The 26,877-nt window shown below is 45.0% G+C and overlaps 1 protein-coding gene across 1 annotated transcript in view; it reads right to left on the bottom strand.

The window, feature by feature from the left end:
* The window catches only part of slc2a13 (solute carrier family 2 member 13), a 146,356-nt gene that overhangs the window by 28,358 nt on the left and 91,121 nt on the right, over positions 1 to 26,877 (bottom strand). Inside the window, exon 4 of the mRNA XM_023952454.1 lies at positions 20,220 to 20,328. Within this exon, the coding sequence (XP_023808222.1) occupies positions 20,220 to 20,328 (109 nt within the window). The remainder of the gene's footprint in view (positions 1 to 20,219; positions 20,329 to 26,877) is intronic.

Genomic DNA, 26,877 nt, shown 5'->3' on the forward strand with positions numbered 1-26,877 from the left:
ATTCATCATCCATCCATCTATCCCTCCACCCATCCATCCATCCCTCCATCTAACCATCATCCATCCATCCATCCATCTACCTCTCCATCCATCCATCCATTCATCCAGCCATCATCCATCCATTTTTTCCCTCCCTCCCTCCCTCCATCCATTCACCCATCCATCTAACCATCATCCATCCATCATCCATCCATCCATCCCTCCATCTAACCATCATCCATGCATGTTTTCTGATGGTCATTTTGTTTGTGGTACCATCCAGTTGGCTCTGACAGATGGTTGCTTTGCCAGACAAATGTCATGCTGATAATATCACAAAAAAGCCAGTGTTGGATGGCTGCTCTGCTGGTAGACCTACAGGGAGTCAGCACTCTGTTTGCTATTAAAAAACATAAAACATTGAGCTCTTACCACCAGTTGCTTGTGTTTTAAAGCTGTCTCTAAGCTGCTTAGTTAAAACAACTTCATCCTTTGACTCCAGTGGAATCACAGCTTGGCATCTTTGATGAGAAATATCTAAATCTGCTCTCTGGTCAAAAGCAAACACATCAGGCTAACAAAGTGTCACACTGCATGAAGCTGCCATTGACAGTGCATGCATAAACAGTTTAGAATCTAAGACTCTTTTCTGACCTAAGATGAATACTTTTCTAAAGTTTTTTTGACACCTAATCTCAGACAATATGACACCTGTGTGTGTTGATAGATTTGTTTTCCCACTTTAGAGCCCAGAGTTTTGTTTTCTGCCTCAATTTACAGCTATGGTCTACAGCCATTAAAGAAATGGATTCCAGCAGCTCAAATATCCACTCCCTATGATCGGTTTCAAAGATAGATGAACTCATTTGATAAAAAAAAAGAGGTGATCAAGAAAACTGTGTATAAAAGTTTCCCCAACTTCCTGAAATAGGATTCCTGCTGTTATCTAGTCTTTTTTAGCTATTTGCTAACAAGGTAGCTGTTGTTTGCAGTGAGAACTTTCTGACAAGAACTTTGAATGAATCAAAATAACTTTAACTTTTAACACAGCATTGGGTCCAAAACCATTCTCTACATTGTTCATAGGTGTGCATGTGAGTGTGCATTGGTGTGTGATTGTGGCCCTACGTCAGACTACCGACCTGTCCAGGATGTCCACGAGGGACAAGGATAGGCTCCAGCAGCCCCGTGACCCCGACAGGGACAAAACGGATCAGAACATGAATGAATGAGCATCGGGTTTGATTCTTGGTGAGGTTAAACTTTAGTCTAGCAATGGTTCTAAAGATTCACTGTTTATTTTCCAAACTGAATCATTTATATGTAATGTAGATATATGAAAACAATATGTTTTCTTTTGTTTGTCTTTAGTGAAAGAAAGAAAAAACATTGACGTTCATGTTTTACGTTGAGCCCCTTTAAAGCAGAACAATACGTTATAATTTTTAAAGAAATTTCTGTTTAAATTGTACTTGAATATAAATAAACAGACATAAAATTCCATGTAAACATGAACATTTGGAGAATACATTTAAATAAAAAAGTAAACCTTAACCAAAAAAACCCCAAGAAACAACAGGAAAAGTGGAAGCATTCTTCCCTCTCAGTATTTTTAGTCCCTGTGTTCCATTTTCTGTCATGGATTCATCTTACTCTGCCCCCCCCCCATCTGCTTTGTCCATTTCCCCTCTTCATCACCATCAGTGTCATCGCTCCAGGTTTTCCTCTCGTTCTGTTTTTCTTCGTCTCTGTCTTCTGGTTTGTTCAGAGTTTCTTCATCCTTTTGTCCAAATCTCGACACACTCTGATCTGAGCCCACAAAGACCTTTACCAAGGCGATAAAGAAGCTAATTTCACTGATGGATGATTCCTCCTTTAGCCCACAGATGGATCTGATTTATTTTACGAAAACAGACAAGTTAAAATGTTAGCTGATGGTTGAGCAGCAGAGCAGACGCTCGTCACGGCTTTGTTTTCCCTCCTGATGTACTATTGACCAAAATGTGTCTCCTCCCTCAGGTTTGTGTGGCACTGGATGAATTTGGAGCGTGTGTGCATGAGGGTGAGGATGTTGTTCATGTCGTAACCACAGGGTCCAGAGAGACAGAGCACCCGACACATGAGTTTAATTCAACCTGGAGAAAGGAAAAAACAAACCGCATACAAGCCTCGAGACTCACAATCTACAACACCATTTCATTATATAATCCATATTCCTATTTTCAGTGTTTTTAAATAAATTCAGTTGCATTTAGTGACTACAGTTAGACACAATTATAGCAATGTTACAGCTTCAAAAATATTTTCGTAGAACAAAAGCATTTATAATGATGTGATATGCTTTTATTTTGGAAAATAGATTACACAAAAATGTATTCAAATGTGTTTCATTGAAATGACCAAATGCAAAAATAAATGTGGGCAACGTAGGTGCAACCAGGCTGGAATTAAGACACGAAAGCTCCTCACCATGCATGGAGGGTTCCATCCCAAATCCAGCACCCTGAGACTGTATGCTAGCCGCAAGGAAGGAGGCCGAGGACTAGTGAGCGTAGAAGCCACTATCCAGGATGAAACATCCAAGATCCATGAGTACATCAAGCTCAAGGCCCCAAATGACAGTGTGCTCAGTGAATGTCTCAGACAATGGAGAGCAGAGGATACAGTGCTGGAGGACAGATCCTCATGGGAGGACAAACCCCTGCATGGGATGTACCACCGGACCATAACTGAAGTGGCTGATATCAAGAAGTCCTACCAATGGCTAGAAAGGGCTGGCCTACAGGACAGCACTGAAGCTCTAATCCTGGCAGCTCAGGAACAAGCCCTGAGCACCAGAGCAATAGAGGCTCAGATCTACCACACCAGACAAGACCCACGGTGTAGATCTACCACACCAGACAAGACCCAAGGTGTAGATCTACCACACCAGACAAGACCCAAGGTGTAGATCGACCACACCAGACAAGACCCAAGGTGTAGATTGACCACACCAGATAAGACCCAAGGTGTAGATCTACCACACCAGACAAGACCCAAGTGGCTGGAATAATATACAGGAACATGTGTGCAGAATATGAACTGGAAACCCTAAGGTCAAAATGGGAAACACCTCCGAAGGTGGTAGAGAATGAGAGGGCAAAGATCCTGTGGGACTTCCAGATCCAGACTGATAGGATGGTAATGGAGAACCAACCAGACATTGTAGTGGTGGATAAAGAACAGAGGAAAGCCGTTGTGGTGGATGTGGCAGTACCAAGAGATGGGAACATCAGGAAGAAGGAACATGAGAAACTGGAGAAATACCAGGGACTCAGAGAAGAACTGGAGAAAGCCTGGAAAGTGAAGGTGACAGTGGTACCTGTGGTAATTGGAGCACTCGGGGCAGTAACCCCCAAGCTGGAGGAGTGGCTACAACAGATACCTGGAAAGACCTCAGACCTCTCAGTCCAGAAAAGTGCAGTGCTAGGACATTTATTCAACACGTAAGGGTAAGTAAGGGTGAAGTAGGAGAGATTTTCTTCATACTCTGTGCAATACGCCCGTTTCTGCTGTTCAAGTTATAAGTGCGCCTGACTGTTTGAAAAGAGGAAATTAGACAATCAGAGTGTAGTTCAGGTGGGCATCATATGGGCGTCTTTCGGTCACTTACGCATTACCAGAGGGTTGTCGAGAGGACCCTCGAGATTACCCCTAAAAGACCCTTTCTCTAGGGTTGGTGAGATTACAGACAATCTGAGATTACCTCTCAAGGGTTCTCGAGAGGACCGGCCACATCTTCATGTGCTGTCCTCTGAAGATGTGGCCGGTCCTCTCGACGACCCTCATATCGACCCAGACAACCCAAAAACCTGCAGCAGCCATATGGGTCAAACCCCCCCCCCATGTAACATTATTTTAGTTCTTCACCATTTCAAACAAGAAGCTCCTTTTCTTCCCCTTCAAAATGGCATTTATTACCTTCCAGTGTTGGTTAAAGGGTCTCATCTTTACACAAATGAAAGCAGTGAATCTATTTAGAGTGCTGTAGTCCACAAGGGTTCCAGCTAATAACCATTTGGTTAAAGCATGATGGTTGCTTTTACCCACTGTGGGAGGCATGTGTGCAGAAATTCTCTGTTGAGGTCAAAACCGAGCAGACATGGTTGTTAAATGTGTTTGTCCATAAATTGATGCCTGAATAAAGAAAACCTCTAAAGCAAATCAAATTCAAATAAACACTTAACTGGTTTGCTGCTCGCTGCTGGACCGGCTCATTATCTGTGACAAATAAATGCTTCAGTGTTCATCAGCAGGAATCTCAGCCAATTAGTTTTTTCCTAGGTGGATTCAGGTTGAAAATGATTTTTTCCAAGGCCAAAGAGCCCTGCCGCTGCTGACGCCATTGATCTTTATTCAAGAATAGTGAGCACTTCATGTGGACGGATTATCCAAGCAGCATCTTGTGCAGTTAGCTGCTCTTCATTGCTGCTGTGTTGCAGGGTGACTTTGGAGCACAGGAACGTCTTGGCAGCAGGCCCTTCAGTATAGGCCTCAGAGGCTGGATGTCACTCGCGTTGAGGACAAGTGAAGTGGACAGTGACAAGCATCACCGTGGGAGACGAGTGACCACCTGATGCAGAGGAAGCTGCAGAGCCGCTGAGCTGTGTTTATCTTCCTTTTTTTAGCTTCTTCTCTGAGAGTCTGAACCTAACCAGGCATGTGATGCAGGTTCTGGAACACGCATTTAACCCAGGGTGTTCACACTGGAAAACAAGGAGGGGCTTCTTCTTCTTTCTTTACTTTTAAGTAGCGCGTGTCAAAATGTCGAAGCAGGGCAAATCTCACAAATATTGCTCCAGGTTTTCTCTTTCATAGCTCGATTCCAATATATGAAAGACATGTAGAGTTATGGCTGTTCACAAACCTCAGTTGTTTCTCCTGATCAATTTCAATCGGTTGTGATTTCTGTGAATTAAAACTCAAGCTAAATCTCTGATTGGTCAACCTGGTTTGACTTGCAACATGCGTTCAGTGGCTGGGCTTTTTGTACATTGAGCCGGAAAATGGTCTTAAAAATGTGCGTAGCTACGCATTGCCAGAAGTCAGAGCTCTGTCTCCCCCTCTGGTCACCGGTGGGAACAATCTTCAGAGTTCTGAATGTACTACATCTCCCAGCAACCCCAGTGCACAGTTCCTGGATGTTCCACACTGAGTGTTATACCTGGATCTGACATCCTGACCCGGTTTCTGGCTCTGTTTGCCCGCCGCCTGCCCCGACTCCCACCTGGATCCTGACCACCCCGTCTCTCCTCTGATGCTCTCATGCCTGTTATTGACCCCCCCGCCTGCCTGACCCTGATTTAGCTTTATGGACTTTTAGCTGAGCTAACAAACCTGCATTTGGATCCAGACGTCTGCCCATTCGAGAGTTTTGAACATGAAAGCCTGAAAGAGCGTTTATGCACGTTAACTAAGACTTTTCATTAAAAGTGGCCACTTGAATGCATGTTGCCGTGGGCGGTTTGAATGTTGATAGTTTTCTTGACTGACATACAGTCAGTGTTGATTTCATATTGTATCCTAATTTTAGCCAATCCGTTTTTACTTTACTTCTCTGGAACAGTCTGGTTTGATCAAGGAGAGCAGAGGAAAGGGGAGAGAGAAAGCATCGCCGCTTCTACTGACTCCTAAGAACTTCACCAGGTAACAAAGGTCGACCAGTCCCTTTCCATCAAAAACATGGACCTGGCATTTCTAAAAGTAAACTAGGATGAACAGTTTTATAGCCTAATAGCATAATAATTTACTTTTATGAGCTTAACAGCGTTCGTTGCTGTACAAAGACTCACTCCGATCATGTTGTTATCTATTTTAAACATTGCAGTTTTTCAATTATAATTATATGATTTTTAACCAAAATCAAAACAAACTGTCATGTTTTAGGACATAGTTTCTGTAGAGACCCAGTAGTTCATTAGAAATTAACCTGTGAGTTGTGGGAGGGACAGTTGGAGCGAGTGAGGATGCTCCTCTTCCCATCATCCATCTGTTTGCATGCTATCCTACTAGCTACTAACAGCACTGTGACTGCAAAAATGTTTGAAGTATAATGGATAAAGTATTTTTCTTTGATAAGTTTAGCTTTGATTTGCATAAACAGCCCTTTTTGAATTAGACACCAAGGCCAATGCAGCGTGTTGGTTGAAATCCTTCCACCTGCACTTGCAAATGATGTCTTTTCAAACTGCGCACGCCGAGTGCAGAGATAATGAAGTGCGCTCCATAAAGCAGCTGCCATTATCATTAAGGAAAGACCGTTTTTGAAGCTTTCAGCTCAGCATTTGGAAAAAGACATCTGTGTTTTTTCTTACTGGGCCAAACTGTTCATGCTTGTGAAGTTCTATCCATTCTTTGCTTTCTTTCTCTTTAAATGGGATAATAACTTAGCAAACAAGCACAAAGCCGTATTGTGAAAGACATTAAACTAGTGACCTGAGACCACAAACTCATTAGGAAAATGTTTACTGCACCAATAAATCAAGGAAGACTTAAGGACTTTGCTTTTACAGGCTTCTTCTTCCACCCGTTTGCTGTGGTTCAGTGTCTGAGGCTCTTCCCTGGTGTCTTCATGTGGCTTTTATCACCCCACCTACTTCACACAAAAGGCAAATAAAGAGAAAAATAGACTAAACATTCAGCTGGTTTCAGCAGCAGAAAAACAAACCATTTAATATTCATGATGTTTTTAGTTCGACTAATTGCAGTGAATTGTGGTAATCTTATTATGTTGGGTAATAACAGTGTTTTTGACAAAATGAGATTAGAGGAGTTTGGTCCCACTCCCTGTTATGAATTTAAATGGGAGTATTTGAAACTGTCGTCCTGCATCATGTGTGTTTTTATTAGTTTAGTATGTTTTTGTTTACAGAGAAATTCATTTTTTCTTTAACTGATTTGATTCATGGATCTTCAAGCTTTCTTTCCATCTATTTTAGGGTGTTTCACTTGATTCTCTGCCCTTTGACATCTATTATGATTGACTAACATCCAACGAGGATCTCCATGACAGATGGATACGTGTAGACGAATGAATGAATGGATAAATAAACTGCATCCACTGCTTCTCGGTTTCAAAGATCTTTAGAAGTGAATGGCTAAGCCATCTTCTATATAAAAATGAAATAAAAGAGGATGTTAGTTCTTCAGACTACCAGGAAAAAAAAAGTGTTCAGTCAAATACCCAGAGGCCCCCCCCTTCACATGTGCTATCATCGAAAAGCCCCAAACGGCCTCTGTAGACACCAAAAGAGGTGAAGTCAGTAGTTTCCTGTGGTTGGGAGACATTCAGCTTAGATAAGTTCTATTCTCAGGACACATTTGGCTTGCTGGTAGTCAGGAGGCCAAGCAGCAAATCAGAAAAACTTATAAATGTCGTAGAAGTTTTTTTAAAATAATTAGTTCAACTTGTCTTTGGTGAACATTCTAGCCTCACTGTCAGGAGCCGGGGCCAGGGCGTTTCATCTTTGTCTCACTTCTGGGTTTCGGGCTTTTATTTTGTTAACTCATGTTCTGTCTTCTGTTGGTTCTTTAGGTAACTTACCCCGGTCTTCACCGGCACCTGTTTACCCACCTGTTTTCATTTATGTGTGTGTATATAAGCTCCTGTTTTGGTTTCACTTGTCACCGGATCGTTCTACTTGTTTTACCTCGGTCTTTACGAGCTTAAGAGCCTTCCTTGGATTAAAAGATCCTTTTTTGATTCAAACTTCTGCCGTCCTGCTTTTGTGTCCGAATTCAAATCCGTGACATTACGATCCGGTCATCATGGACGCAGCGGACGCAGGAGTTCCACGAACGAGCAGCGACGCCCAGGAGAGGGTCATTCTCCAGCAGGAGGAACAGCTAAATTACCTCAGACGAGGTATGCTGGAGATGGCTGGGCGCCAGGAGCAACAGCTGACCATGATCGGTGATCGCATTGAGACATTGGCAAAGCAGCTCCAGCAGCCGCCGTCATTTCATCCGCCACATCACTCTACCTCTGCGCCGACACCGGTGATTCCAGTCCAGACGACGTCACTCGCCCCGGGGGTTCAGCTGGCCTGACCAAAGAGGTTTTCCGGCGACTCAGGGGATTGTCGGGCGTTTATCACTCAATGCGAGCTCCATTTCGAGCTGCAAGCAGCCAGTTTCCCTACTGATCGGGCCAAGGTGGCATTTATAATATCACACCTCTCTGACAGAGCCGGAGCATGGGCCACTGCGGAGTGGCAACGTGGAGGAGCGACCTGCGCCTCTCTCTCTGCCTTTCTCGACGCCTTCACCCAGGTTTTTCAACACACGAAACCCGGCAGAGAGGCGGCTCGGGCGCTGATGCGGCTGACACAAGGTAACCGTCGGGTGACGGATTATGCTATTGAGTTCCGGACTCTCGCTTCAGAGAGCGGGTGGAACCCCGCAGCGCTTACGGACGCTTTTCTAGAGGGATTATCAGAGGAGCTGAAGGACCACTTAGCTCCCTTGGAGCTGCCCTCATCCCTGGAGCCTCTTATCGCCCTGGTGATTCGTATCAACAATCGACTGCAGGATCGTCGGCGGGGGCGCCGGGTGGACGTTTCCCAGTTCAGGGGACACCCTGACGTTTACGTCCAGCCCTCCCCTTATATGTCTTCTGTTACCCCCACAGTGCCTCCTGCAGCCCCGTTGGAGGAACCTATGCAGCTGGGTCGTGGCCGTTTGTCCCCCACTGAGCTAGACGAAGGATGGCAGCAGGTGAGTGCCTTTACTGTGGTCAGCGGGGTCATTACTGTAAGAACTGCCCAAAAGCTTCCGCTCGTCATTAAAGGTGGGCACACTGACGAGCGGAGGCCAGGTGCCCGTCGATTCTAAATCCACCTCCTGTCTTTTGGAGGGTCACATTGTGTCTAAGGGTGGGGGGTTTCCTGTTCGTGCCTTGTTAGATTCTGGGGCTGAACAGAACCTTATGGATGCTGAGCTAGCCAAACAGGCCGGTCTTAGGACCAAGTCGCTTCCCCGCCCTTGGCAGGTGATCTCCCTCAACGGTGAGGTGGTCGCCACCGTTAACCAGATCACTGAACCTGTTCACCTCATCCTTTCTGGGAACCACCACGAGGATACCAGTTTTTTTCTTTTTGAGTCCCCTCATAATCCGGTGGTTCTGGGGTCCTGGCTTCTGAATCACAACCCAGTCATTGATTGGCCAACCAATCGCGTAGTCAGTTGGAGTACTCATTGTCACGAGGCCTGTTTATGCTCAGCTCGGCATCCAGAGTCTGACTCCGCTGACCCGGTAGGGGAGCCTAACCTGACCTCTCCAAGGTGCCTCCTGAATATCATGACCTGGGGGAGGTATTTTCCAAATTCCGGGCTCTCTCCTTGCCCCCGCACAGGCCGTATGACTGCTCTATTGAACTGCAGCCGGGTGCCACACTGCCCAAGAACCATCTCTATAGCCTGTCCAAACCCGAGAGGGAGGCAATGGAGCAGTACGTAACTGACTCTCTTCAGGCGGGCCTTATCAGACCGTCTTCGTCTCCTGTGGGGGCGGGGTTTTTCTTCGTGGGGAAGAAGGATGGAACACTACGCCCATGCATTGACTACCGAGGTTTGAATGCCATTACGGTAAAGAACCATTATCCTCTTCCACTTATGAACTCCGCTTTTGAGACGCTGCAGGAGGCCCGGTGTTTCACCAAATTGGACCTACGGAATGCGTACCATTTGGTTCGCATCAGGGAGGGTGACGAATGGAAGACCGCCTTCAACACGCATTTGGGACATTACGAGTTTCTGGTGATGCCTTTTGGACTATCTAATGCTCCAGCTGTATTTCAGGGCATGATAAATGATGTACTCAGGGACAACATTCACCATTTTGTTTTTGTGTACCTTGATGATATTCTTGTTTTCTCCAGGAGTCCCGGCGAACATAGGCGGCATGTTCGTCTGGTTCTTCAGCGCCTATTGGAGAACAAGCTTTTCGTCAAGGCAGAAAAATGTGATTTTCACTCCTCCAGTGTGTCATTGTTGGGTTTTGTGATTGCGGAGGGGGAGGTGCGACCGGACCCAGCTAAGGTCAGCGCGGTGGTTGATTGGCCTGCTCCGGTCAATCGGAAGCAGCTTCAACGATTCCTGGGGTTTGCCAATTACCTACGCCGTTTTATTGGGGGTTATAGTTCAGTCGCGGTCCCCCTTACGGGTTTGACCTCCACCTCCTCTCCTTTTGTTTGGACAGAGACTGCAGAGGCCGCTTTCCGGCGGCTCAAACACCTTTTTACCACCGCCCCAGTTCTCATCCAACCGGACCCCTCTGCCCAGTTTATTGTGGAGGTTGATGCCTCGGATGTCGGGGTTGGAGCTGTGCTGTCCCAGCGGCAGGGTGCTGACAACAAGCTTCATCCTTGCGCTTTTTTTTCCCGCCGGCTTACTCCGGCGGAGATGAAATACGACGTGGGGGATAAGGAGCTTTTAGCTATCAAGCTGGCATTGGAGGAGTGGCGGCACTGGTTAGAGGGGGCGGGACAGCCTTTTGTGGTCTGGACGGACCACAAAAATCTGTCTTATATCCGGACCGCAAAACGGCTTAACCCGAGGCAGGCACGGTGGTCACTTTTTTTCGCTCGGTTTGATTTTGTGGTGTCGTACCGCCCTGGCTCCAAGAACATTAAACCAGATGCTCTCTCCCGACAACTGGAACCGGCTATGGAGGATTCCCTTCCTCAAACTGTAATTCCTGCCTCCTGTGTTCTGGGTACCCTCTCCTGGCAGCTGGAGAGGGAGATCAAGACTGCACAGGCCCGGGAGCCAGACCCTGGTGGGGGTCCCCCTAACAGACTGTATGTTCCCAGGGCCATAAGGAGCCAGGTCCTCCAGTGGGCGCACGCTACTCGGCTTACCTGTCATCCCGGGGTACACAGGACGATCGCCTTCCTGCGTCGCTGTTTCTGGTGGCCCAGTTTGGCGAGGGATGCCCAGGAGTTCGTTTCTGCCTGCACGATCTGCGCCCAAAACAAGGTCAACAATCGACCCCCAGCTGGCCTGCTGCATCCCTTACCTGTTCCGAGCCGCCCTTGGTCCCACATAGCCCTAGACTTTGTGACCGGCCTGCCCTCATCTGCTGGCAGAACTGTGATCCTGACTGTTGTGGACCGATTTTCCAAGGCAGCTTACTTCGTGCCCCTGAAGAAGCTGCCTTCGGCCTCAGAGACCGCCAGACTCATTGTGGAACACGTGTTCAGACTGCATGGGATTCCGGTTGATATTGTTTCTGACCGTGGACCACAGTTTGTCTCACAAGTGTGGAAGACTTTCTGTGCAGCTTTTGGTCCCACGGTCAGTCTCGCTTCAGGCTTTCACCCACAGTCAAATGGGCAGGCCGAGAGGACCAATCAAGACCTGGAGGTGGCCCTCCGATGCATCTGTTCCCGGCACCAGACCTCTTGGAGCACCCTTCTGCCCTGGGTTGAGTATGCCCACAACTCAATGATGTCATCTGCCTCGGGTATGTCCCCATTTGAGGGTTCTCTAGGCCAGTGTTTTTCAACCTTTTTTGAGCCGTGGCACACTTTAACCTTGACAAAAATCCCGCGGCACACCAGCATCCAAAAAAATAGATGAATTAAAAAAAAAGAAAAGCTCAGTCTGTATTGATCTACAGCCGGTCTGCAATCTCACATGCATTTTTATGATAATTGTTGCAGAAAACGCTGGAAGCTGAAGCTGTTTTTTTCTGAAAGATGTATTAAAAATTAAGTCAAAAGATTCAAAAACTTATGTGTGTTCGTTGTTTTAAGACGTTGAGAGGAGAGACTCATTGTGCGCTAAGACAGTCACTTTACTGCATCATGGGAGATGTAATCCGCCGACCGCAGAAAGACCAGCGTCTTTGAGCTTCATGGTTTTGTTCACTTGTTCCAGTCTGATACCAGATTATGTGGAAAGCTACACCGCTAAAAACGAGCTTTAGCTGGTATTTTTGTTAGAACAGAGAGACTTTTTTGCGCTAAATCGAAACAAGGAAGTGAATACTTTAACCACTTCTGATTGGTAAGACTGATGACATGTGATTAAGCCTTCAAGAATGATTGGTGGAGACAGTTAAAGGGGCGGGACTTTTCCTTACACAGTTATAGCTGCAGCTAAATCGCGGTATCCCGTTATTCTTATCAAAATGTCTTTAATAGAATCATATAAACACAAAGAAAAAATAATTTTATGATATTTCATATTCTTAACTTCTCAGTGTTTTATCAGGGCCTGTTTGGATGAACAAAGAGCTGATTTCCTGGAGATGGTAATTGCTTTTAGATCAGTTAATGAGGGCAATTTCTCACGGCACACTTGACCATCTCCCACGGCACACTAGTGTGCCGCGGCACACTGGTTGAAAAACACTGCTCTAGGCTACCAACCCCCATTGTTTCCAGAGCAGGAGAAGGAGGTGGCGGTACCGTCGGTACAACACCTCTACCGCCGCTGCAGACGGATCTGGAGGGAGGCTCGCGCTGCTCTTCTTCGCTCGTCCGCAGCTAACAAAAGACTGGCTGATCGGCATCGGTTACCGGCGCCTACCTACGTGCCAGGTCAGTTAGTACTCCTGTCCACTGCCAACATCAAGCTGCGGACAGAGTCTAGAAAGCTGTCTCCACGATTCATCGGGCCGTTTGAGGTGGAGAAGGTCATCAACCCTGTGGCGATCCGACTACACCTTCCTCGGTCCATGCGCATACATCCAGTTTTTCATGTTTCCCAACTCAAACCCCATGTTACTAGTCCTCTCCAGCCCCCTCCATCTCAACCTCCGCCACCTCGCATCATCGACGGTCTGCCTGCATGGACGATGAAACGTATCATGGACGTCAGACGTCGAGGCCGGGGTCTGCAGTACCTGGTTGACTGGAAAGGTTACGGTCCTGAGGAGAGGTCCTGGGAACCCACATCGAGGATGTTGGACAAAGGCATGCTCAGGGAGTACCACAGGCGTCACCCTGACAAGCCCGGTGGTGCGCCCAGAGGCACCCCTTGAGGGTGGGGTACTGTCAGGAGCCGGGGCCAGGGCGGTTCATCTTTGTCTCACTTCTGGGTTTCGGGCTTTTATTTTGTTAACTCATGTTCTGTCTTCTGTTGGTTCTTTAGGTAACTTACCCCGGTCTTCACCGGCACCTGTTTACCCACCTGTTTTCATTTATGTGTGTGTATATAAGCTCCTGTTTTGGTTTCACTGGTCACCGGATCGTTCTACTTGTTTTACCCCGGTCTTTACGAGCTTAAGAGCCTTCCTTGGATTAAAAGATCCTTTTTTGATTCAAACTTCTGCCGTCCTGCTTTTGTGTCCGAATTCAAATCCGTGACACTCACAGCAAGAAACCCCTGGTTCAAATCCCAGCGAGGACCTTTCTGTGTAGAGTTTGCTTGTTCTCCCTGTGTGGAGACCTCAGGGCAGAACCCAGGAATCCTGGAGAAACGTAGTTTCTTGGCTTTGGGATTCCAACTAATCAGCAGGAAGAGGAGAGGAAAGTCTGGGCATCTTTGGTTGGGCTGCTGCCGCGACCCGGTTCTGATAAAGGGCAAAAATGGATGGATGCCTGTGTGCATTTGGATCTTGAACAGCACGGTTTCCTCTAATTGCCCCTTAAGTGTGAATGTGTGGGCGCCAGTCGTTCCCCGTAATGGAATGGCAAAGGTCTCACGTTTGCCTGGCAGTGGCAGGGATAGGCTCTAGCAACCCCCAAATACAGATTAAGAGGATTTGGAAAATTGGATCGATAACCAAGAGAAGAGGTGGGAAAAATGGCATTTAATTCTAAGACTTTTGTCAAAGAATGGCAAAGCAATGTATCAGACCTGAAGACAGTTATGTTGAAAGAACAGAGTAGCACAGGTTCTTACATTTCTATAGATAGATTTCTGCTAAATTATAATGCAGAAAAGCATGAAAATAAAGAAAAGTAGGACTGTATTATAACCCTGACAAGTGTGGCCTACCAACAGTCACAATTCCTCATCAAGGCCTGCTTTTAAACACAAAGAAGGAATAAAGCTCAGTAATTCTCACTTTGATGGTTGTTATGTGAGAAACCCCACACTCCTGACCCAACCAGAGATTGTCTGTAATCATCGCTAACAACTGCTGCATCGGCAAAATAATCAACTTTTTTCAAAAAGTAAAAGCAAAACAAAACAAAAAAAACAGGCAAACAACTAAATTGGAGACATTGTCAAAAACTGACTGTCGGCGCCGTGTGGTCTTGCGAAGGATGCAATTATCACGGCGGTGTGCTGAGATGCTTGTTTTTGCAGATGAAAAGGGCAATCAGATTTCAATTGCAGAGCAAAGACCCATTTTAATGCCAGGTGTAAACATGAACCCAACCTTCACAGTGGCGGGATCCAGCGTGCACGGAGCTCAGAGAGGACGTGCTGCTGTTCACATGCGCCGATGTCGGCGACAGGTAGACCTTTTCAGGCGGAGGGAGGGAGAGACTGGCAGATGAATAAGTCACAGATTCAGCGTTTCCTCTGCTGTTCACTGAGCTGGCAACAAGAGTCCAAAGCGTGGAGGAAAGGCGGCGCGTCATTGGCTGGAAGTTCATTGGGGCGCAAATGTTCAGAGCAACAGCCTCCATGATAGATCTGTGAGGACCGAGCCCCCTTCATCTCACGCCGTCAAGAGCTCATGTGTCACATTTCCCCCATGATGCCCCACGTGCCAACACGCCTTTCTCAGGTTGCTAGGCAACAGCACAATTCCAGGGGACTGTTTACAGAGTTTTGTAACGTGACTCGTCTCAGGAGAGAGACACTGACGGGTGACACGATCGCCTCAGACAGGGGGATGAAGGGGGGAGCAGTCAGGGGCAAGTGGGCAGAAAGGAAGAGGAAGATGGGGTTCTAAGAGATGAAAGACGTTTTTTGAGATTTAACCGAATTACGGTCAAAAGGAGGAAATCTGTTTCAATCTTGTTTTGCATTGAACGGGCGGGCAGACGCTATTTTCTGTCATCTGTTATCTTTGCTGCCATTGAATTTGAGGCGTGAGACAAAAAAAGTCATTGATCTACAGATGATCTACAACAGTCTGTGACAGTTGTAGATCATCTGCAAAAAGCTCAATGAACATTCTACTAGATCATTCTGTTCAGTTTAATCCAATCCAGAGTAGAAAGTACTTTAAACATGATCAAATATCTATAGTCATAGTTTGTTTACTGCATATCACTAAATAGGGGTGTAACGATACACGTAGTTGAACTGAACCGTTTCGGTTCACTTCTGTACCGTTTCTGTACGTTTTTTCTTTTTTCCCCGCGTATGCATTGTAACGATCCAGCTGCTTTATCACTCATAGCGAGGAAACGAGAGCCGAGCTGCTAATTAACTAGCTGCATTGACTGTCCTTGCCCCCCCTTACTCCACTCGCCCTCAGTCTGAGAGAGAGAGTAGACAGAGAAATAGATTACTCCATCTCCTTTCCGGCATTAAACCCATTTATTAAGAAAACTCACAAACAGCGTAACAACATGAACTTCACTTCTCCTCATAGCTCTCTCAGTGATGGTGAAGAATTCAACACACTTGATTTCACACTTCCCATGAGTCTTAGTGGCTATAGGCGGGGCTAACCCCCAGGTCGCCTCTGTATTAACTTATTGCAGAGGCAGAAGTAACGTTAGACTTTCCTCCAAGACGCTGTTAGGTGACGGACAGTTAGCATGTCAACATATGGCTAATGCAGACGCCAGGCCAGAGATGAGGACCCCCCCCCCCATCTCCTTATGCTCTCCTGTGTGTGTGTGTGTGTGGGGGGGGGGACACTGTGGCTTTGTTGTCAGCATGAAGGGAGAAGACAGTTGGACAAGTGGAATGCTGTGTGTTTACATTGTTACACAAAGACAGTGTATGCCACAGTCACACATATAATCTGTTAACCAATTTAAAACAGCATCACCGACTGGAACAATCGGGTCAACAAGAAAAAAAATGTGTAGGTTCAAATGTTTTTTTCATGTCAGTGTTAATTGTCCAAAGTTTTTGGTTCCTGGCAGCTAATAGTTTTTATATTTTACTAAGCAGATCACCTACAGAGGTCAATTTTATTTATTATGTAAAACCAATAAATGCATTTTGTAAGTCATTTTTTTCTGCCTTAGTTTTTTGTACCGAAAATAGATGGATAAAAACTTTATTAATCTCCCAAGGGAGAAATTCAGGTGTCTGGCAGCAAAACACACACAAACACACAATAAATAACAATAAAATAATAGTTCATTAAATAGCAGTTCATATCAGGCAGATTTGTTAAACAGCAGGACAGAACCGAGCCCTATGAAATTCTGAATTGAACGGAATTGAGATTTTAGCGTATCGTTACACCCCGGTCACTAAAGCATGGACTGTACATCAGGACTGGACTCAGTAACCACTTTCCTGTCAAGTTCCTAACAGTTCCAAGAAGCCAAAATTCCCATAGACTTCTATTGACAAATAAACTTATACTGTTTTTGTCAGAATTACTATTTTTGCTGTGCTACCATTTTTTTACTACTTCTTGTTAATTGTAATTTTTTCATGATATTTTTATCTTTTGTGGAAGTGATTCAAGTTATAAACAAACCAATCAGATGCCTCAATAAAAGTATGTGGTCTCACGATCAAAACATTTGATAAATTAGCCTTCTTTCATGTTTGTGTGTGTGTGTGTGTGTGTGTGTGTGTCACTGAAAGAAAGTACTTTCCATTTTCAGTACCTGGTAATTGCTTGGGATGCTGCGTGTCATTAAGTTGTTGCCAGGCCATCTCCGGTGTTCAAGCATTACAGTTGTGTAGCTTTTTTGCTAGCTGTGATCACCAGAGGGGACCCTGGTGTTTAGTACTGAACGGATGGGTGAGGAGGTGATAAACATATTTTGTTTTGTTCATTATGTTCAAAAAACATTTGACACAAGTCTGGATTTCCAATAACGGCTGTTGGGGTTTACGCAATTATCATTTGTTTAAACGTCTTATCACCATAAAATGATTGTCTCAGTTCTAAAAACTGACAAGAAAGGTGCTGATTCTACAAGACATGATGTTCCTGTTCTGCCTGATTGAATATGTGATATGCATTTCAGTCATGTCTGCAACCTTCAGTGTTCAATAAAAAGAAGCTCCATGCACTGGGAAGACGGGACTCCTCTGTTGCACTGTGACAGACGAGTTCTCCTGCTGAAGTCTAATAAAATTCCTGTGTACTTCTTCTGTTTGCCAAGGAAAAGTCAACGCCCTGACAATGGTTCATATGCGAACCTTATAAAAATATCAGGAGCGTGAGAACGAGAGTGAGACACTGACAGTGGATATTGGTCATTTATGTTTGAACTGTTAGAAAGTGAAAACATTTCAAAGGAGCCTCTACAGTAGGCCATTGGCTCAATCAACATTTGCCGCTGAGCTTTCAAACGTCTAAAGCTGTGTTACCCCCCCCCCCCCCCCCCCTTGGCAAAGACCACTTTTAAGAAAAGTCCATGTAAACGTGCGTCAATGCGTGTCTCAGGATTCTGTGGTTCACGCATTGTTACACCAATTTTAGACTGTTATCAGGTTCTACGTACAAAATGTGCAGCAGTTGAACTGAAAATTTAAACCAGGTGAAGCTTTTACCAATTAGGTACCAATCGCACCAAACCTGTGGTGGACATGTGCTACTAAATAGTAGAAAAAGCAGGAGACTTGGCTTGGCTTGGGGGGGTGGTCCCTTTGCCTGTGCTGGGGGGGGTTGGCGGGGGGCCCTGCTCGGGGGGGAGGCCCAGCGGCGCTGGATGGGCTGCCCATCTACACCAGGGGCTAGGATCAACCTTTCCCTGGCTCAGGGACGGGACGGGACAACCTCTTGGGACCCCCGGTCGCTCTGGGTGTCATCCGCTGCGGCTGCGGGGTCTGGGGTGGGGGGGCTTGTCGGCCCTGTCCTGTGGGGGGGCTTTCTGGGGGGGGGCACTATTGGTATGGGACCTTGGGGGGTTGACAGGTTGGGGTCTCCACTGAGGCAATCGGTGGTTGCCCCGGCCGGTTGGCTACCCCGGTCCCGTCGAGGCCTGACCAGAGCTCTCCCAGGGCCGGCGCCTGGGGGTGGGGGCCTGGACTTGCTCCGGGGGGGCGGCGCTTTCTGGCTCCTCTCTCTCTGTGTGGGGTGGGTGGTGCTGGACCTGGGGTGTCGGCGCCTATGGGGATGGGACCCCTGGGCTGAAGGGACCTGGCCCCTATGCTGGGGGGGCTGGGGGACAGCTGTTTGACCACCGGGGGACAGTCTACCAGCTGTCCCCAACTTACCCCCTTCCTCATATGATCTCATATTAGGGTGAGGGGGTGGGGGGTTTAACCTGCCATGCGCCTTGGGGGGGGAGCTACTTGGCAAGGGTCCCCCTCCCATGGTTGCCGTATGGTGTGGGCCCCCCCTCTTTCGGTTTTATTTGCACCTTAGACATGTAGGGCCCTTGGTAAGGGGGGGTGCTTGGACATCACTGGCAGCAAGCAGCAGATGTCCTCCTAGCACCCTACCCGCCAATTTTAACCGCAGCTTAAGGCCCGTTCACACCGGGACGAATTTCGCGCGCGATTTTCGCCGACGTTTAACGCCTCATGACTAAACAAAGGGCACCAATGAGAGTGTGCACACCGACGCGGAAAAAAGCCATGCGTTAAAGCGTCAAAAAAAAAAAAAAACGCCTCGTGTTCCGTTTTTTTTTTTTGACGCGTCACGTCGAAATCTATTCGACCAATGAGAATGGCGCTTTTGCACACGTGTCTGGAGCTTCTGAAGTTACAGTAAAACAAAATTTGGGGGCGCTCAAACACAAAACTGCCTTGCTGAGCACACATACCAGCGAAGAAGATAGACGCCAAGTAGAGTCTACACTGCCGCGAAGAAATAATGACGGACATTCTAAAATATCCCTGAACCAAGTACCAGTTGGAGCAACTGGTGCTTGAAATATTCATGTTTTCTTTGTATTATTCTGACAAGCGCGTAAATACTTGCTCTCTTCTTCTGAGTGAAAAGCGACTTTAAGAAGCATAAAGTTGTGCAGCGCCACCTTGTGTACAGGAGTATTTCTGTTTACATTAAGCGCCATCTAATGTCAGGGAATGAAATTGCATGTTCGCTCGGCTCATCGTCAGCGAAAATCGCCTGGGTGTTAACGCAAAAAACGTGGCGAAAAACGCTGGCGAATAACGCCTGGCGAATATTCGTCCCGGTGTGTACGGGCCTTTAGACATTTAGGGCCCCTTGGTGGGGAGGGTGAGGGGACATCACTGTGAGTAATCAGGAGATGTCCCCTCAGTGCCCTACCCGCCAATTTTAACTGCACCCCCTTAGTACACACACCCTTTACTCCTCAACATATACATTCAAACATAAACACACACACAAACACACGCACACACATTTTGTAAGGAAAGTGGGACCTAGGACCATCTGTCCCCTCTCCCATCCCTGGTGGGGGGTACTGTACCTTTGGCAACGGTGGCTGTGTCCCCTGGGTGCCGGTTTCCTGGGCCCGGCGGTGCTCTCTCCGTGCGGGGGGGGGGGGGGGGGGGGGGTTCACATTACACCTGAGCCGGGGGTGTCCGTATCCCTGTGGGGTGGGTTCTGGTCCTTGCCCCTGAGTGCTGGGCCCCGCCAAATTTCCAACTGTGGCCGAGCTTGGTCGGGCCATGTTTACAACAGGCCCCGCCCTTTTTGTACTACATTTGAACCTTACCGTAATGATAAACAACCAGTAAACCTGTCTGCTTTATGCTGCTTCATGGTCTTACCCCCCCCTCTCACTATCACCCCCCCCTCTCTAACATACCTCTCTTTTCTTCCCTTCTTTCCTTTTCCGTCCGGTCCAACACCAAAGATTTTCAAACATGATTGAAATTAATAAAGTTTGGCCTCAATTACAAAAGGGGTTTATTCAGACATACCTTTGGTTTGTCAGAAGATTAATAACCCCTCTTGTTAAAGTAAAATATGTCCAACCCAAGAGGCCCTCAGCTCTCATCTGACTGCCCAGCTGTTGGACAGGACAAGTTAAAAGAAAAAGACAAAGCAGGAGACAAATCCCCTCCCTGCTTGTACAGTGTGAACAGCTAAACTCTGTTCAAGAATGCGCGTTTAGCGCCCGCTTTGATTGTAGGGCAGTGGTTTACCGGGAAGAACAGTGTGGAGTCCAACCTTCAGTCCAACACTCAGACGTTTCAACCTTTGCACTCACATAACGGTGTTGATCCCTGAAAGCTGCTGGAACATCTGAAGGCCGCAGCCCACCAGGAGAGCTCGCCGTGTCGGGGGGTAAGTCAGCATACGCCACACCACCGGACCATCTGCAGACACGGACGAAAATGTCATTTCAAAATAAAACGTCCTGATGAGAAAAATCCCACAGCTGCTATGGAACCAGGTTGGTTTGAGTGACATGAAATGATGTCAGTCAGCAAACCTTTTTGACAAAAACAAATATTTGTTATTTTGTACATTTACCCCTAAACATAGGATTAGCTAGTGAATGCTTTGTACTGTGCATTTCAAACTATGCCATTGTAATTAAGTGTCAAAAAGATTGAAATATTTGTTGTATGGATGACATTGTGTCTCTGGGCTCTTTGGATCACTGAACTCAATCTCAGACACCTGTAATAATTAGTTTCCAGGTGAGTTTAATGAAAAACTACTACAGAAGGACGTTCCACATTAATAAGCAGACCAACATTTTCAGGCAATATGGGAAGAAAAAGCATCTCTGCTGCTGAAAACCTGAACTAGTTCAATGCCTTTGAAAAGGTAGGAAACCTGGATCTGTCATGAAAACTAATCATCGTACTGTTACGAGCTTTGTGGCTGATCCAGAGCCATTTACCCCTTGTGCTATCCTATGACCCCCCCCCCCCCCTTCCATTGAGGTGTTCTCCCTACCAGAAAAAAGGTTCAGAGCTCTGTCTGGTGGGTCTGACCTCATTACTGATGATGATAGCTTCATTTTTGTAAGGCATTTGATACTGTTGAGCATCCTTTTCTATTCTACTGTCTGGAAAAGATGGGTTTTGGGGATTATTTGTGTAGTGCTGTTAAAACACTCTATGCAAATGGAAACAGTTCTGTTGAGTTGAGTGCTGGCACCACTCGCAGATTCTGTCTCCATAGAGGAATAAGACAGGGCTGTCCTGTCTCTGCGTACCTGTTTCTGTTGGTTGCACAAGTTTTCTGTAGATATATAAAATCGAGTGATGTTGATGGGATTTCTACTGCTGGTAAAAACATTCTTATGAGTCAACTGGCAGATGACAGCACTTTATTCTTAAAAAACTCCTCACAGGTTCCCAGGGTTCTTCAAGTTATAGAGACATTTTCAAAAGCATCTGGACTTTATCTAAACCTAAAGAAATGTGAGTTATTTCCTCTTAAACAATGTGCTTTAACATCCATTAATAGTATAGTAGTCAAAGAAAAAGTCACATATTTGGGATAGCAGTTAACTAAAGATCAAAAACAAAGAGAACTGATGAATCCTATGATTGCAAAAGCACAAAACAGGTTTAATCGCTGGCTACAGAGAGATCTTTCACTAAAAGGTCGTGACCTCTTAGCTAAAGCAAGGAATTTCCAGGCTAGTCTACATTGCTTCCTCACCATCTCTGGACTGTAAAACTGCAAAAAGGATTGATCAGATACTTTTTCATTTTCTTTGGAGAAACAGAATCCACTATGTACGAAAATCAGAAGTAATCAATTCATCAAAAGACGGAGGACTTGACTTTTCCACTCTAAACAATGTCCTCAAAATTAAATGGTTAAAAAACTTCTTATAAAGTGAAACCTCATTTTGGAATTTCATACCTAAATATATATTTGATAAGCTTGGAGGTCTGCCATTTCTTCTATTATGTAATTTTAAAATAGAGAAAATTCCTTTAAATTTGTCTAATTTTCATAAGCAGGTTTTATTAACATGGACTTTGATCTACAAACATAGTTTTTCTCCTCATCGCTACTATATTCGGAATAACGCAGATATTCTACACAAAAACAAGAGTATTTTTCTTGAATATTGGTTTGAAAAAAACATTTCTCTTGTGACACAGCTGATGAATCCACAAGGTAACCTGATGTCAGACGTTGAGTTTCTGTCCACATATAGTCTGCATGTCTCACCTGCAGAGTTTTCATTGGTTACTGGAGCCGTCTCAGGTGGTGTTAGGCTTCTGTGGAGCCGTTCTCCTCCCAAATTATCAGATTTGTGGTGTGGAACGGCATGTATTTCAGCTAGCAGGAATAATCAAAGTATCCGTTCTCTGTTTCAAAATGACCGTATGTTATCTCTGACTGGAACAGCTTTGGATGTAGAATTCAGTGGGAAAAGGTTTGGACCCTGCCACAAAAGTATTTCATCACCAATAAAATCACAGACATTTCTTTCAAAATTCTTCACAAATTTAATCCAGTGAAACATTTCTTTACCAAGTTTTAAAAAGATCTGGACATAAACTGTACATTCTGTCATTCCTCATCAGAAACGGTGCCTCATCTTTTTTGGTTTTGCTATTTCACTCAACTATTTTGGAAAGATGTGATACATTTTATAAGAACTCATCTATGAGAAGATTATAGATTATTTTATGAGCATATTATTTGGGGATATTTTACACAAGGAAGACTTAATGCAGAAAAAATATATGTAGTTAATTTACTTATAATTATGGATAAATACTTTATACACAAGTGTAAATATGCCAACAAAAACCAGGGTTTTATGTTTTTCAGAAAGAAATGGTTTTGTATGTGAACAGTATTAAATCTTCCTCTAACCAAAAAGCTGTCAGAACAGTTGAAACATGGTCTCTCCTGAAACTTTAACAGATTCCTTTGCCTTTATTATTTTTGCTTAAACTGTTTTACATGGTTATTATTATGTTTTTTTTGTTCATTCTCCTGGCGAACGTGAAGATTGTATTTTGCACACAGTGTGGAGTTTTGTGTTTTGTATTTTGTATGTGCAATATTTGTTAATAAAGTTTATTTAAAAAAACTGTCTAGTGGGTCTAGATGACCCAACTCCCAACATTAAAGTGCCCAGGATAGCACAAGGGATAACTTGGTCGGTTCGAGTCCTGGACCTTGAGTTTGGTTGATATTCAGACTGCTTTTTAACCAGATCAAATCCTGGAAGTCCTCCGCTTTGTAGTCCTTATCAGGATACTTCACTGATTAAACTTTATGTTTCACTGACCAATTTTGGAAGTCTGTATTAATGCCAGGTTCAACCCTTTTAACTGGTTCCTCTGGTACAGTGGACGCCTGCTGCAAGGCTGAGGAGGCGCTGAAAGCTACGCTGATGAGTGTTCATGACATATCGATTCTTAGGAAAACCGCATGAGAAGAAATCTATGTCACGTCAAAAGTAGTTTTAATGAGAATGCATTCATCCAACCACATTTCAATGATTTGCTGTGTCCCACTGTTGCTTGGTTACTGTGTTTACATCACGTAATGCGGTGGGCCTTCTGGTTCAGTTGCTCCGCTCCGAGCATCCAGTACACTCAGACTGAGGAGACTGGAGCTAACCGGAGTTCAGTCTGATTGGAAACGAGGCGAGACCACCTCCAAGGATGGGTCGAGGGGGCGCTTGCTGGTCCCAGACTAGTGTCCGTGTTTTCAGACTGCCCAATAAGCGAACCAATTGTGTCCAGTCTGGACACATCCTAAAACTACTACAACTGAAGTTTTGTTGACCTCTGACCTCAGGAAGACACTGCCCTCTTGTATAGTCAAAAAAACAAATAAATCCCGTTTAGTACAAGCTGAAAATTTAAACTCCTCCGAAGAATTTCAATCTATCGCCTCGTAACTCCTAGCGCATCGTTGGGAAGAGATACTGGAATAAAAAGCTGAAGATTGAAGATATTTATTGGCTTTAGCATTGCGAGCTCACACAAGTGGCGTTTCCTGCTGCTTGCATATTTTTTACTGGAATGTCTGGAAAATGTAATCCTTGGCTCAGGATGGACAAAATGATACAACATACTATAAGAAAACATTAGGAATGTGGGTTTGGTTCACGAAAAACCTCCTTTGCCAAGAAAATCCCCACATATTGTTTTGCCAATTCCTCTAAAAAAGACAGACCTGTTCGTCACGCCCAGACGACCAAAAAAAAATGGTTGCTATGGAAATAAAACCAAACAGAAAACATGCCTGCTATGCCCCTTAATATGTCCGGGGGGAACCGGTGGAGTAAAACCAAAAAGTAATGTTTTTTCACCAACTTTAACTACAAATCACAGAAAGATTGTCTCTGTAGTAAAAAACAAACGTATTAACTAATTAATAAATACCAACAACAATAACTTAAAAGGTGAAGCAAAAAGGCTTCAGGGTGAACCAAGGCCAACCCCCCCCCCCCCCCCCAACTGGAATCTGAAATCTTACCTGGAAATGAAAGAAAAATGACAAAACATGTGTAAAGAAAATGGCAGTTCACCCCTACAGCGTCACTTATCATAACTACTAACAAAAGACTACACAGAGTTGGTCTTAACACCAAACCACAAAGTACCACAAAAACTACAGAACAGGTGGAGAGGAGCTCAGCTGCAACCTGCCTCACCTGCAGCTTAGCAGGGGAGGCAGGTTGCAGCTGAGCTCCCTCCTTACAAAAGGCTGCTCCATCAGGTTGGGTCCAATGGAAGCCACGCCCTCTTCAGCACCACACCTGAAAGCAATCAGACACACACACACACACACACAGCTCCACAAACACAACAATGTCTTACTGATAGAAAGAAAACACACAGAACTCAGAACAAAAGAGAGGAAAAAAACAAATCCGCCCACAGCAGCTTTTTAGAAAAAGTGTTCCTTTGGATGATTTTCTTCCATGCAGCCCTGACCAGGGTGGCAGGGGGAGATGGGGAGAGTGAGGGGCAAGTTGCAGCTGCTCACCCAGTAAGGGCGAGTTAAAAGAGGGCAGCGGGTAGCATCTGCATACAACGCTTCTGCAGCTTCCTCCAGAGATGTTTATACATTTAAGATTTATTTTGACACTAAATCCTCCATTATATCGTCTTCTTTAAATGATCACTGTAAATATTTGCACTGTGCTTCCCTGTACTTGTTCAGGAGTAATGACCAAAAATAGGGAATCTTAATTATGAATACATTTGTTTTCCTGGTATGGTTTCGTGAATTATTTTTACAGTAAATAAAAGAACAATTACTAGAAAACAAAAAGCTGAAACTTGTAATTAGACTTCTTTGTTCCGACATGTTAGATGAAGGAAAATAATATTATTGATGCATCCTGCTCAATTCCTTTACTTCTAAGATAGATCTACACAAACTGGAGATATTTTTAAACAGGTATTTATGTATTTATTGATTGACAGGTTGAGAACTGTGTGGGTTTTACCTTAACAAATCTATTTTGAAGTGAAATAAAATGGCAGATTGTTCCTTCATAAAGTAATGAACCACCTTTACTTGTTGCCCTAGAAATAGGAAATCCAAACTCTCTCCTTTTGGTTGGTTTTATTATTCCAGCTCTGCAACGAGGCAGATTGGGCAATAATATCCTGAAGATAAATATATGTGCTGTCCTATTTTTGCAACAACTAAAGCTTCAGTTGTTTCTTCGAGTTTGGCCCACAAAGATCCCATTTCTTTCTGTTTCTTCTGATGGGTGTAGCTTTTTATTCACATGGAAACAGATTTCTCTGTCTCTGCTGAACATCATCCTCCAGAACTGATAGAAAAAACAAAGTTCTTGGATGTGTTCTTGTGGACTTTTACCTCAAGAAAATCTCAAAACAAAGAGTGAAAAGAAGTTTATGATGAAACTCTGGAGAGAGCAGGACATTGGAACATTAACCCTTGTGTTATCTTAAATGACCCCCCCCCCCTTCCATTGAGGTGTTCTCCCTACCATGACAAAGGTGGATAAAGGTGGAAAGATTTCATGTAATCCATGGACACCAGTGAAGATCACAAATCATTGAAGAAAAAAGGTTCAGAGCTCTGTCTAGTGGGTCTAGATGACCCAACTCCCAATGTTAAAGTGCCAAGGATAGCACAAGGGTTACAGATGTAGCATGGATGCCAGAAAAGTCAATTAGAAGTGATGACTGTTTCCCCTGTGACTGCACATCTAGAGGACATGAGGATGTGGCAGCATCTCTCATTGGTTGGTTTTGGACAGATCTGAATTCAGATTCTGCTCACATTTGGCCAAAGTGCCAAAATCTGCAAACAGGAAGGACAAACAGTCTGACAGTACTGGAAAACACCTTGTTGGTTCCTTCTGAAGCTGGTAAGTGGACCACATACTGTCAATCAAATGACCACGCCTCCACTTGAGCTTGAATAGAAGCTCATTTATGATATGAAAGATGAGGTTCAAGATGCAAAACAAAGTTTTTGAATCAGTGTTTTTGTTTATTACAGTTGTAAAGTCCTAAAATACTTTGTGATTCTGCATGGCTCCAGTTTCTAAAGATTTCTTTAAACCAACATTTGAGTAACCACTGACTGTACATGAGAACTGGACTGAGTGAGTGTGACATCACCAATAGAAAAGGATTTACTCCCGGCTCCAACCACATGAAGTCACTTCAGTCGCAATTTTTTCCCAATACAGATGGTGCCATGTTGGAGCCAGACGTCATACGCAGTAACTGGTCCGAGTTGGTCTGAGGCATCGTTTCTATGGGAACCATTTTTGTCAATCAGTAGTGAGCTTGTTGGATATCTACCCCCCCACCGCCTGAAAGCAGGCTCGGGAAAATCGGTTAATCAAACTTTTTGAACATTCTATTTGAGGCCAAATACTTTTATTCGGTACATCTGATTGGTCAGTTTGTAACTTGGATAACTTGCAATAAAAA

The sequence above is a fragment of the Oryzias latipes genome, chromosome 23 (genome assembly GCF_002234675.1).
Source record: "Oryzias latipes chromosome 23, ASM223467v1".
NCBI lineage: Eukaryota > Metazoa > Chordata > Actinopteri > Beloniformes > Adrianichthyidae > Oryzias > Oryzias latipes.